Source organism: Rattus norvegicus, chromosome 17 (assembly GCF_036323735.1).
Source record: "Rattus norvegicus strain BN/NHsdMcwi chromosome 17, GRCr8, whole genome shotgun sequence".
NCBI classification, from domain to species: Eukaryota; Metazoa; Chordata; class Mammalia; order Rodentia; family Muridae; genus Rattus; species Rattus norvegicus.
The window spans coordinates 93116355-93129258 of record NC_086035.1 but is presented as its reverse complement, the minus strand read 5'-3'; the positions used below and the strand labels follow the sequence as shown (position 1 = coordinate 93129258).

Here is a 12904-nt window from a genome sequence, read left to right as displayed (position 1 = left end):
TCTTTAACACTGAATGGAGAAAGCTATCAATGAGGGCATTTGTCCATTGCTATGAGATGGGGCATCCTCTGACCTCATAAGCAAAACATGCCCATCTAGGGAAAAGATGACAGAGGGAGGGTTGGGAGCATGTAAACAGGGAAACCAGGCAATACATCCACTAGCACAGAGCATTCTAGTCCGAGTCTATATGACAGCTGTCTACTTACATGGGGGCCTCATCCCTGGTGGAGTACGGGTATCCTCTAGCTCCTGACCATCTCGGTCCACACACCAGCAGTAGCCAGTGCTGTGGTGGCACTGGGTGGGTGTATAGTGCCCATATTCATCACACTGGGGTACAAACATCCCCTGCAGTGTGGGCCGCTGTGCATCTGTTGCCCCGGCTGCTCCAAGGATGTGCTCTCGTTCCAGTTGACACCGGGTTTTGCCCACCTCTATCAGTGACAAGAAAGCAGAGCATCAGTTGAGCCAAACATGGTGTGCCCAAATGCCACTTGTCTAACTTGGACCACAAAGGTGGCCTGTCATCACTGGATTTTTATTCATTTTTCTTTTCAAATTTAAAACACCATTATGAGACCCGGGATGTAGCTTAGTTGATAAGAATGCTTGCATAGCACACAATGAGTGCTTGGCTCAGAAGTCCAAGGTCATCTTCAGTCATGAGTTCAGGACTAGCAGGACCTTGTCTCCAAAAAAAAAAAAAAAAACAAAAAAAAAACAATGACTTATGATTTTTAAAAGCTACACCATGCCATGCACAGAAACAGGTGAATTTCTGTGATTTCAAGGCTCGGCTTGTCTATGTAGTAATATCCTGTCTTTGAAAAAAATCAAAACACCATTTATACCTATCAATTTTCTTTTCTACACAGTTCTTTCAATTTTTTTTTAAAATAAAGCAAAACAGACATAAAATAAAAGGAAATACTTTAAATGAGCAATTCAGTGGCATTTGGCACATTCACAATGATAACCAGCTACGGCTGTTTATATCTGAACTATTACATCATCCTAAAAGGAAACCTCATGCCTAGAGGTCTCCTTCCTCCTCACCCTAAAAGTTCCCAATCTCCATCCTTTCTGTGTACTTTCCCATTTTGTATACTTCATACCAATGAAATCATAGGACATGTGGCCCTGCATCTGACTTCCTTCTCCTAGCAGATCTCCCAAGCTTATCCTCACTGTGATGTCTATCAATCCTCCTTTCGACAGCTGAATAATGCCACATCTTACAGAAAAGTCACATATTTTTCAACCATATTTTCACTGATAGATGGCCCTGGACTTGGTTCGAAGGCATTTTAAGTTAATCTTAAATTCTTCTTTTATCCTCTCAAGCTTCATGTGATCTATATCGAGTCCAAGTCAAAGAATCTGGAGACCAAAGAACATGAAACACTCACTAGCTTCTGCATGTTTCCCCCTAGTAAAGGCCTATGTTTGCCACGAAACCTGGCATCTAAAATGTACAGCTCAGATTCCAAAGCAAGGAAATACCACTATACAAGAAGCTTAAGAAGTTGGGCTATGGTGTAAGCCTGCAATCTCTGCACTTGGGAGAATGCTAATGCAGGGGGATTAGAAGTTCAAGAACAATCTGTCTCAAACAAAATAAAACTTGACATAGAATAAACAACTCCTAAATGTGCAGAGCTACAGCTGGGCTTGACATTCTCTGGAGTCTAGCCAGAGCATGGGGGCCAGTAGAGTGGTCACCTCTGAAGCATGAATCACAAAGAGACAGTGAGAAGCATCCATTCTCCATGCTACTACTACTGAGAGCTACATTCATCCAAGCCTTAGGACTTCTTCCTTCCAGGCCTTTCCATGAGTTGTTCTTTGTGTGATGCCCCCTTAACTTCCCATCAGAACCCCTTTTCCATTGCCTAGTCGATCCTCCTCAGAGACTGTGTTGAAGCACTACATTTCCTGCAGGTAAATGTCTCAAAACCCCTCCCCCCATGCTGGGTTCAATGTTTCAGGTGAGCTCCCAGGTCCTCCAGGTGGTAATCAAGGTACCTAAGACCAGAGACTCCAGGGTCCCATGACCTGAAGGAGTTGTTTGTTCTCTGGCTCCTGGGCAGACTCTCACAGGATAGAGATTGGCTCTTTTCTGCCTTTACTGAGGAAATGCACCTGGGTTGGGTACACACACAACCATCTTCAGGCCTGCCATCAGGGAACCATAATTAGAGGAAATGAAGCAAGGAGACACACAGAAGAGCCTCTCTCCAATGGGCAAGAGAACACAAGCGAGCAGACGAGTACACTCAGGTCTGTTAGGGTGGCTAAACAGCTCTTAGAGTTTGGCCAACTCTCTGGCTTTATGTAAGACACTGCCTAGTACAACTACCTAACTCTGAGGTTTCAGAGTGGGCAAAGGCATGCTTGATATGCAAATAAAACTTTATTTACAAGCCAGGTGTGGTACCCTCACCGTTAATCTCAGCATAATGGAGGGAGAGGCAGGCAGATCTCTGTGAGCTCTGGACTAGCCTGGTCTACAAAGAGAGTTCCAGATCAGCTAGGGCTACACAGAGAAACCCGGGGGTGGGATGGGGGAGGGTGTGACATGATGACATGACACAACGCAAACAAAACAAAACAATAAGCAGTAGCCAGAGTTGGCCTGTGGGGATAATAGTTAACCAGTCTTGGCTCTAGGGCACCATTGGTTCCATGTTTTGATGTGGCAAGAAGGCCCTTACCATTTCAATATATACCTGTCAGCTTCCAGAATCCCAAGGCAACTCTATGTCAGTTGTTTATAATCACCAGCCTTCAGTATTCTGTTACAACTGGGAACAAGAGGATACATGTGGGTGGAACCTGGCCTACACGAGGCAGGCACAGGGACTGCAAGGGAAATACAGCTGAGATACTTGAAGTGTCTCATCCATACGGCCAGTTCTCATCCTGGCTGGCCTAACACAACTGCTCCCTTGATTAGAAACAGTTAATATGCCGAAAAAAAAAAAGTGTTTATTGAGCCTGGCAAGAAAAGGGCTGTGTGCACTTTTCTGTTGTCTCTGAGGATCATGTAAAAAAAAGAGTAATATACTTGATGTAGGAAGATCCAAGAAAAAATATGAATGAGCCATCTGGTTAGGATCAAAATGTTGAGCTTTGTATTCTATCGGATATAAAACTTGCTTATTTTCTCAAAACCTTAGATTTGTTCAAAGTTTTAGAAGTTCCATATATATCTCCTAATGCCCAATTATATGTATATATGAATGTCTATGTGAGGGCATAGCATATGTACTGGAGCCCCCTGAGGTAAAAAGAGGGTATCCTATCCCTTGGATCTGGAGTTGCAGGTGGTCATGAGCCATGATTGACACGTGGTGCTGGAACAGAATTCAGGTCCTCTGTAAAAAAAGGAAGTGCTCCTAACTCTTGACTCATCGCTCCAGTTTCCATCTAATGCCCATTATGATAGGAATTTTGTTTTAATACCAAAGGAGAAAACTAAAACCCAAAGGGAATTCATTGCAAATACAACTGAAGTCTATGGATTCCTGATCCAGCCCCTGCTCCTTTTGGCATTGAGTTTCTGCATCCACCTTCCCAGCAGTCAGACTGGCTTCCACACAGTGAACACGGTAAAATAATGATCGTGAGAGTTAATCTTCATTGTCAGTGTGACTAGATTTGGAATTACCAAGGAGACCCAGCTATGGGAGTGCCAGAGAAGGTGTTTCCAGAAAGAATTAACTGAGGAGATTAAGCCTACCCTGAATGTAAGCGGCACCATGAGGTAGGCTCTTGGAGACCTGAGTACATGCATTTATCTCCTCTGCTTCTTGACTGCAGACCAAGAGTAATCAGCTGCTTTCTACTCCATTGCCATGCCTTTCCACTATGATGGCCTACATCCCTTCAAGCTATGAGCCAAGATAAACCCTTTCTCAAGTTGGTTTTCTTGAGCATATTGTCAAATCAATATAAAAAGTAACAAGCACAATCATATTCATACTTTCTTAACACACAGTGAAATGGTCTGAAAGTCCCCAGAAGTTCTCCTCTCAATATTTCTGTCCTTAACTACTTTTCCAGCTACAGTGGATTGATGTTCTAGGTGTCTCCAACCAAGCAGAAACTTCTATGTATATGTCTGCATGGGAGTGTGCGCGCGTGTTTGTGTGTGTGTGTGTGTGTGTGTGTGTGTGTGTGTGTGTGTGTGTGTGTGTGTGTGTGTGGTGTAGAGGCCATTGTGGCAAATGACTTGACATGAGGCTTACTGATTATGGTCCACCTGTCTCTGCTTCCTCAGCACTACAATTCCAAGCATGAGTGTGTCCAGTTTCTAAATGCAAGTTCTAGAGACTGAAGTCTTCTTTTTTGTGCATTTTACCAACTGAGCTATGGCCCCAAGCAGAGCATTTAAGAGAGTGAGGGCTATTTCATTTTATGTAGCAGACAGGCTTTTATGTTGATATCCTGTTGGATATTCAAAAGTTCAAATCACCTGGAATAGACTGTGAAACTTTTAGAGTTATCTTGAATGTGTAAGGAAAGGAAACCTCAATTCTGAGTCAGGAAATAGAACTTGAAGAACAGAATATTTGTAAAACACACTGTGTTCTCATAGACTTCCAGGAATGAATCCTTGGTCTGGCAAACAGGCAGCAGAAGTGGCCAAGGGTACGAGGATTAATACCCCAGGGAATTTTACATTAAGGGCCTGACAGATAGGATGGGGACAATAGAGTCAAGAAGACACTTTTTCTGAGTTTATTTCTAGTTTGGTAAAATGCTTATCAGACAAGCTATTTCTTCTGTCTGGCTCAGCTGTGAGAAGGAACGCATAGTCCCTTGATATGTCTGAGAGCAGGCAGGAAGTCTGGGGTGGCTTTTCTTGAGATGGCAGCAAAGAGAAAGAGAGGAAATGAGGCGAGAGAAGAGGCAGCCCATTTGTGTTCCCTGGATTTGTATTCTACTTGTTTTCTTGGTCACATTTGTGATGCTGTCAAATGAATGGCCAATGCAGCCCTGGAGTAGAAGAGAGGGAATAGCTAAGAAGTGCCAAGTCTCTCTGTCAGAGGATAGCCAGCAATAGGAAGTCCTGTGACTACACAGAAGGAAATTATGTGCAGAGGTGCCATTTATTCCCTTGTTTCCTATACAGTCTGAGTTCTTTGTAGGGACCAGCTGCTCCCATTGACTACATAGACTCTAACACAACCATGACACATATCTGTGAATAGAACTAGGTGGGTCCCATGAATCGTGCCCACTCTTTCTTGGCTGTGGGACATCACTAGCTGCTAAACAGATACATCTGCCCAGCATGGTTATGCTTCCCAGAATGAGAATTTTAAAAGATAGAATATAATGTCTCCAACCTGGTCCTTACCCTGGAGTCCCTAGCTAGTTCCTAAGAACATCAGTTACAATAAAAACATTAGACATCTACTTGGGAATGTGTCAAGCCCATGCCCAACATGAACTTGAGGATGCCAGATGGGAGGGAAGCTCAGGAAGAGGCAGTGAACAGCAACAAGGAAAGGGCAGACAATGAGGGGGAAATAGAAAAAAGGCATTAAACACCAGAAAAAGCAAATAGCCTCTAGTCTCTGTGCTGCTGCTGCAACTGTGGGAAATGACACTATAACTTTTTCCCAGACCAAAACCCTGGGGGAGCCTCAGACCACTTATCTGCTTTATTTGTATTATAAACACTCACTGGAAACTGCCATGAGCCGAGTACCATGAAAGGCCTTGAAGCATATGGCTGGGGGTGGGGGGGGGCAGATGAGAATCATTTCTCAGGGAGTTCAGGGGCAGAAGTGGTTGTTATAGGAACAAAAAGGGGGCTTACTGTTTGTCTTTGAGTCTGTGGTGATGCACAGCTTCATGGCAGGGAATTCATAAAGGAAAATGAGTCTCGTCATGGTGGCCAAAAAGCAAGAAGAAGCGGCTAGTGTTCCAGCGTTCCCTTCAATAACCCATGGCCTCCAGCCCGACCACCTAAAGTTTCCTCCCTGCAATGAGTCCTCCTCCCCCTCCCCCCTCTTCTTCATCTCTGTTAGGTATGGAGGCAGGAACGTCACATGTGCTAGGCAAGTACTCTACCACTAGGCTATATCCCCTTTTACACCAAAACAAAACAAATAAACAAAACACACTTATTCAGTGTGTGTGTGTGTGTGTGTGTGTGTGTGTGTGTGTGTGTGTGTGTGTATAAAGCCTTTTATAATTTAACACTACCTTTTGAGGTTTATCTATTGCTCCAGTCTGTTTCTCTTGCTGCCTGTTTTTTCATTTAAACTAAAATTAATCTTCCAATCTTCTTGTTGCTAGATATTTAGATTGTTTTCTGATTATAAATGATACATAAACATTCTTGTGCATTTCTAGGGTATGTCCTCTTGGATATATAACCAGATGTTGGATTTCTTCTGAGAACAACATTAAATAAATAAAACTGTCTCAGCAGATGGCTCTTACTGACATTATCAGTGTCCCATCGCCACATCCCAGACTACAGGTCTAGATCTGTTTCTGTTTAGTAAACAAAACCTTAAAGAGAGGGCAAGGAGTCAGACTTTTAAAAAAATCAAAACAAAAACTTAGACATCTGTTTCTCTTTGAACTGGAGATATGAAACCAGCCCACAGAAATGATGAATGCTGGCTGTTTTAACAGCAGCTGGAATGCCTCATTCAACTCAAGTGGCCAGAACTGCTTCTTTATGTGTTCTTCACATCAAAATGCATGGGCAGAGATATAACCACAACCCGTAATTTCAGAAACAGAAGGTGGCCCTCTTCTCCTTTGGCAGCAATTTTTTTTCATTTTTTAAAACAGTGTGTGTGTGTGTGTGTGTGTGTGTGTGTGTGTGTGTGTGTATGTGTACATGCATACACGCACATATGTGTGTTCATGCACATGTGTGTGTTCAAGCCCATGTGAAAGAGCACGTGCGGAGGACAAAGAACAATTTGTAAGAGTCTCTCTTCCCACCATGTCTTCTAGGGATCAAACTTAGGTTGTCAGACTTGGGGCAGCAAGCACTCTACTTACTGAGCCATCCATCTTACCTCACTCTCTTCCTGCTCCTTGGTTGCCAGTGAGATACTTAGCTTTGCTCCATGCTCCCCATCATGAGAATCTGCCTTACCCCAGCCCAAGGAAGCAACATCAACAATGATATGACATCAGGAACCAAAAACGAAATTTCCCTTCTTCAAGTTGATGTCTTGGGGATTTTGTTCCCTTGACTGAAAATTGCCAAACACAGACACTGGGCATTCCTAGTAGGTTCTGTATAGCTAGCAGCCAACTATGATCATTTGTTCAACAGCGTTTCCTGAGAGTCTTACCAATTCTTAGTCTCAAACCCAGCCTGGCTTGAGGCTTCTGGGTGCCTACAAGCCAAGGAACAGCAACTCCCAAAGCTGCATATTCAGGCCAGGTAACAGCTGATGTAGAATATTCCATGCTTTAGTTAAACCTTCCCCCATCTTGGGCCCTTCATCCCATTTCCCCATCACACATTCCATTCCCTAACACTCCCAGGCTTCTACTAATTTTATGTCAATGTGGCTGGACCACAGGATGCCCAGACATTTGGTCACATCATCCTCAGTGTTTCTGGATAGTATTGTTTAGGTTGACATTCTGTGTACACTGATCTTCCTGACCTCGTCCAGTCATGTAAAGACATAAACACAACACAGAAAAATCTGTTCTTCTTCTGAATAAAGAGAACTCTTATCCAACATTGTGGCTCACAACTTTAATCCCAGCATTCTGAAAAGCAGAGTTAGGAGGATCTCTGTGAGTTCAAGGCCAGCCTAGTTTACATAGGGAGCTCCAGGACAACCAGGGATACATGGTAAGACTCTATCAAGGGAGAGAGACAGACAGACGGACAGAGAGAGAGAGAGAGAGAGAGAGAGAGAGAGAGAGACAGAGACAGAGACAGAGACAGAGACAGAGAGAGACAGAGAGAGATTGTTTATGTCTGATAACCTTCAAACCAGAAATCATTTGTCTCCTGTGGTTTTGATCAAACAAAACATAAACCTTTTCTGGGTCACAAGGCTACTAGCTTCTGGACTGGAATTCTACCATGAACTTTCTTGGTTCTATGGCCTTCACACATGAACCAAAAGGTTATTGGCTTTCTTGGGTTCCCTGCTTCCTGAAGACAGATGCTAGGGTTTGACATTCTTCAAAATGATAAGATTCAATTCAATTCAGAGGTGTGTGTGTGTGTGTACATATAGACACATATATTCTCTTGGTCTCTTGGCTCAATGCCCAGTTTTTATCCTGTGCTGCCAACTCTAGTACCTAGGAACAATACAATCTAAAATTCCAGCATGACTTGGGGTCCTTTGAAATATCCCCTAAAGGTGTGTCCTATGTGCTTCTGCACTAAAGCCTGTGGTCTAATTTCCAACTTACAGAACTCTGAGAACTTTCCATAGACCACTTCCTCACATCCCCTTCTCCCCAGGCCATCAAATCTTATGAATGCATCAATAGGCCATCAGCTCCTAACACCCTCATCTTACCTCCAGGCACACATCGGAAGCCATCCCCCTGATAGCCAGGTTTGCACTGACATCTGAAGGAGCCTGGTGTGTTGTAGCAGAAGGCATCAGGGTGACATCGGCTGTGCTGGCATTCATCCACATCTGCAAAACAGCCACAGGCCCAGAGACCATGTGATTGCTTCCAGAATTTGTGATTGTTACAATAATTTAATCCACACACTCAAATCTATGTGAATCTGCTTCTCGAGACCAGGACTTTAAATCACTAAATGTTAATTTTTTAAGACACTCATACCCCAACTTCTATCTAATATATTTACAAACAGGTTTCACATGACAGTAATGTTTTCAAGAAACATTGAACTTACAAGAGGGAAAATTTACACTGTCAGATGTTCCCTCGTTATTGTAATAAGGAGCTCCTAGAGCTCCTGAGTGTTTACAGAGAAAAATTATACAGTCAAAACAGAGAGACAGTATCTCTGAAATCTTTGCTGAGCTTAAGTTCATTATAATGCTGTATAATTTTACAAACCAAGAGCCTTAAGTTACAGTGTTAATTACATTACAAGTCCCCTGCTGGCTAACTATAAGCTTATCCCAAGCCTGGAAAAATTCCACAATGTCATTTCTTCTCTGACTTCAAGTTAGGAATTTTGCTTTTTGCACAGGTAAGAGCAAACCTATTGCATACAAAGATGGATGCTAAGCTCTTTGCAAGCAAGGGCTGTTTGTGTTTTCAAAAACAAGCCAGCCTCAGTTCCCAGGAAAGAGCAGCTAGCTACCTAAATTGGAGTCAGGGGAAGCTAAGCAGGTCCCAAATGAGGACAATTATCCAAGAAAATGCACAGTTCCAGTTACTAGCAAGAAAAGGCCACTCCCTTGTCCAATGGAACAAAAGGAATAAGTTCCTTATGTACAGGGTGTGTTAGCAACTAGCATGCAGTAAGTACTACTCAAGCCACCGTTTCAGGGTATACAGGGAAATTTGGAGCCACCACATACCTTGGCAGGCTCTGCCATCCCCAGAGAAGCCAGGCAGACAGGAACAGGTGTAGGAGGAGCCACCCATATAGATGCACTGGGCTCGCTGAGGGATATCACAGTTGTGGAGACCAGTTTCACAGTAGTTGATGGGACGTTGGTCCACAGCAGCTTAAGAACAAAAAAATGAATGCTTGTTTTTGAAAGAAAGTCTCAGAGCAGGCAGGTATCCTTCCAAGCTCTCTACACACCAGTGATTTGGCTCAGTGGTGCTGTGAGAAGAAGGCTAGGTCTAGATGCTGCCTGGGTCCAGACTATATCATTTCATGTAGTCACCCTCCAAACCACTGAACCTAGGGTTTCATGCTCCTGAAATATTCTGCTAATGAGCTGCATCTCTAACCCAGGCTAGCCTAGAATTTATTCTGTAGGCCAAAGAAATCTTGGACTTTGATCACCAACCCCACCTCTGCCTCCTAAGTAGCTGAAATGACAGGCCTGAGGTTTCAGGCCTGACTTGTTTTTGAGCAATGGAATCCATTATTCAAACAACTTATGCAGAATTCTATCTATAGACAAATGGAAGACTGGGGGCCAGGGAGGAGGACAAGGATTGGCTGTGCCCTCCTAGACAGTTCCTTGAAGTGCTTTCAAGGGCTCCAAGAAATGATCATGTCCAATCGCCTCATTTTGAAGATGGAGAGTTAAGGCCTGGGAGGTTAAGTTTCTTGCTGAGAACTGATGTCTGGGAGAAGACATTGACACAGCCCCAGTGGCACTCTGCTCCCCTCACCCCCACTCCACCCCCACCCCTGCTCTCTAGTGAGTATGGCCTTAGGGAATGGGCAGACCCAGGCCAAACTGCCCCCATGAGCTCTAACTCTTCACAGTCCACCACCCATACTGAGCCAATGAGGGATGACAATGGTATTGCCTTAAAACCAAATTTTAGAACCTCCCCCAGAGCAAAACCCATAGGGAAAAGTCAGGCCAAGAAAACTGATGTTCTCTGCTAGGATGGAAAAAAAATAGTTTCAACAGAGCAAAGTAAAATCTCAGCTCTGTGCAACAAAAAGGCTGGCCTCTTGGGTGCACAGATGTTTGGGTCCCATTCAAATCATGAGAACTGTCTGTTCCCTTCCTCCCTACAGACTCCACCTCATCCAGGGCTTAGCTCCTTATCCAAGCTCTGTCATAGAGCAAAGGGGACACATGTGTACTACACAGTAAACAGCCAGGGAACACACAAGGATAGGACAATGACTGGCACAGTTACTTTCTGTTTTGACTCATGCAGGCATGCATGCCCCATTCAGTATGTTAGCCTGTAGATCCGGGAATCTCCAAGAATCTTTGGGCTTCAGTTCTTGGAACTTGGGCTGGGGCTATAGAGTGGAGAGAGTGCCTGCTGACCATGGCTATGGGTTCCATCCTCAGTACTGAATAAACTGGGCATGGTGGTGCACGCCTGTGATTCTGGTGTTCTGGGTAGAGGTGGGGAGTTAAGTTCAAGATCACTCTTGACTACACAGTGAGTTTGAGGCCGGCCTATGATCCGTGAGACACTGTCTCAAAAATAAAAAATGCCATGGAAATAATATACCAATGTTAAGTGGGCAGGGTGGGGTGGGTGGATGACATTTCAAAAACTTTGTTCTTCATAACTGGCCTAGTATCTTCCTTATCAAGGTCAATCAAGAACATAAGTGGCCTAATGAGTTAATAAAACCAATGTACTTTAGTAAGTCTTAAAAGCTTTGCTTCGGCTGTGGTTTGTTAAATTAAGACTATAAATGGAATGCTGCCAAGTAGGATTTCCTTTCTGATGTAACTGAGGTAGGATTCAGTCTAAGGCAGCTAAAAGCATAAAGGTGCTTAGAGACAGCCAAGCAAATATATAAGAAGCAAGTGCCACAGAAAGCTTACAGTGGGCAGATGATGCATCGCTAGCATGTGGTAGTGTATATATTATAAGAACACTGCTGCTATTGGCAGCTGTAACCATCTAAGGAAGTAGAGGGCAGAGCTTCTTCTCATCCCCCTTGTAACCAGCCCCTCTCTGACCGATGAAACTGGTGTCTGCTTCCCCATCAGGATCAATCAAAACCTGTAACTGGGCCTTTCCCACAGAGCTAGTTTCCCCAGGACAATTTCTTGCAGAACTTACCCACACATATTCCCCTGTCTGAGAAGTGGTAGCCCTCCATGCACTCACAGCGGAAGGTCCCTGGGTGGTTGTTGCAGATTGCATGGTTCCCACACCGGGAAGGCTGCTCTGAACATTCATCAATATCTGTAGCAATTGTTGATTTAAAAAAAAGCCAGATTTTTAAACCTCATGAAACAAGGTAAAGTGAAAAGCATTTTCCTACAAACCCAAAGTAATATAAAATAGACACTGGTTCTTTTGCCCTTTACATAACTTAAGGTGAAACCCTCAGTCCATTTATTCTAAGTGATTGATGTATGTGTGCTTCCTTCTGAATGAGTTACCAAGGGGACACACATTAAAACAAGCTACACACACTGGAATGGCAAAAACACATTTAAGGAAGCAGAGGTCTGCTCTTGCAGAGGACCCAGGTTTGGTTCCCAAAGTAAAAGTAAGTAATCTCTAAAATAAACTACCTTTCTACAGTTATGATTATAAAGAAAGGCTGGACAATTTATGGCCAATTGAATTTCTTAATTACTTAACACACACACACACACACACACACACACACACACACACACACACACACACACACGAGTACAGTGTTGTTGTCTTCAGACACACCAAAAGAGGGCATCAGATCTCATTACAGATTGATGTGAGCTACCATGCGGCTGCCAGGAATTGAACTCCAGGACCTCTGGAAGAGCAGTCAGTGCTCTTAACCCTTGAGTCATCTCTCCAGCCCCGAAATGAGAATTTCTTAATGTTACCTAGGATTTAATGAACTCAAGTGGCAGAAATGGTGGACTTTCATGTGACAGTACTACAGCCATCATCGTGGTTCAGTTACATCAGAAAGGAAATCCTACTTGAAGACATTCCATTTATAGTCTTAATTTAACAATGAAAACTTAAGGTTGAACAGAACTAGGTTTAAATCCTGCCTCCTCTTGTTATTGACTTATGCTGTCTGGGCAGTCAACTGCTTAGCCTCAGTTTCCCCATTAGTAAATAAATATTATAAACTCACTAGTGCATTCGTTTGAGTATGGGTTAAGGGAGCAGACAGCACACTCAAGACGTGTAGCTATGATTATAATAACCATACACCTATTTTATATCCTAGTGCATTCTGGGAACATAGCCCTCAGATGGCCACCAGACAAGTCTGGCTATGGCTTATCTATGAATACTAGTAGTACAAGGTTGGTTGGCTTAGATGAGAAATGTTGCTAACCCCTCA

General features: G+C 43.5%; 1 protein-coding gene across 2 annotated transcripts in view; it reads right to left on the bottom strand.

Moving 5' to 3' along the window:
• The window catches only part of Nid1 (nidogen 1), a 73404-nt gene that overhangs the window by 13158 nt on the left and 47342 nt on the right, over positions 1-12904 (bottom strand). For both annotated transcript variants that reach the window (XM_063276080.1, NM_001398520.1), the window contains 4 exon segments: positions 11671-11796; positions 9525-9674; positions 8538-8660; positions 210-437 (listed from right to left, as the gene is read on the bottom strand). In XM_063276080.1, the coding sequence (XP_063132150.1) occupies positions 210-437; positions 8538-8660; positions 9525-9674; positions 11671-11796 (627 nt within the window).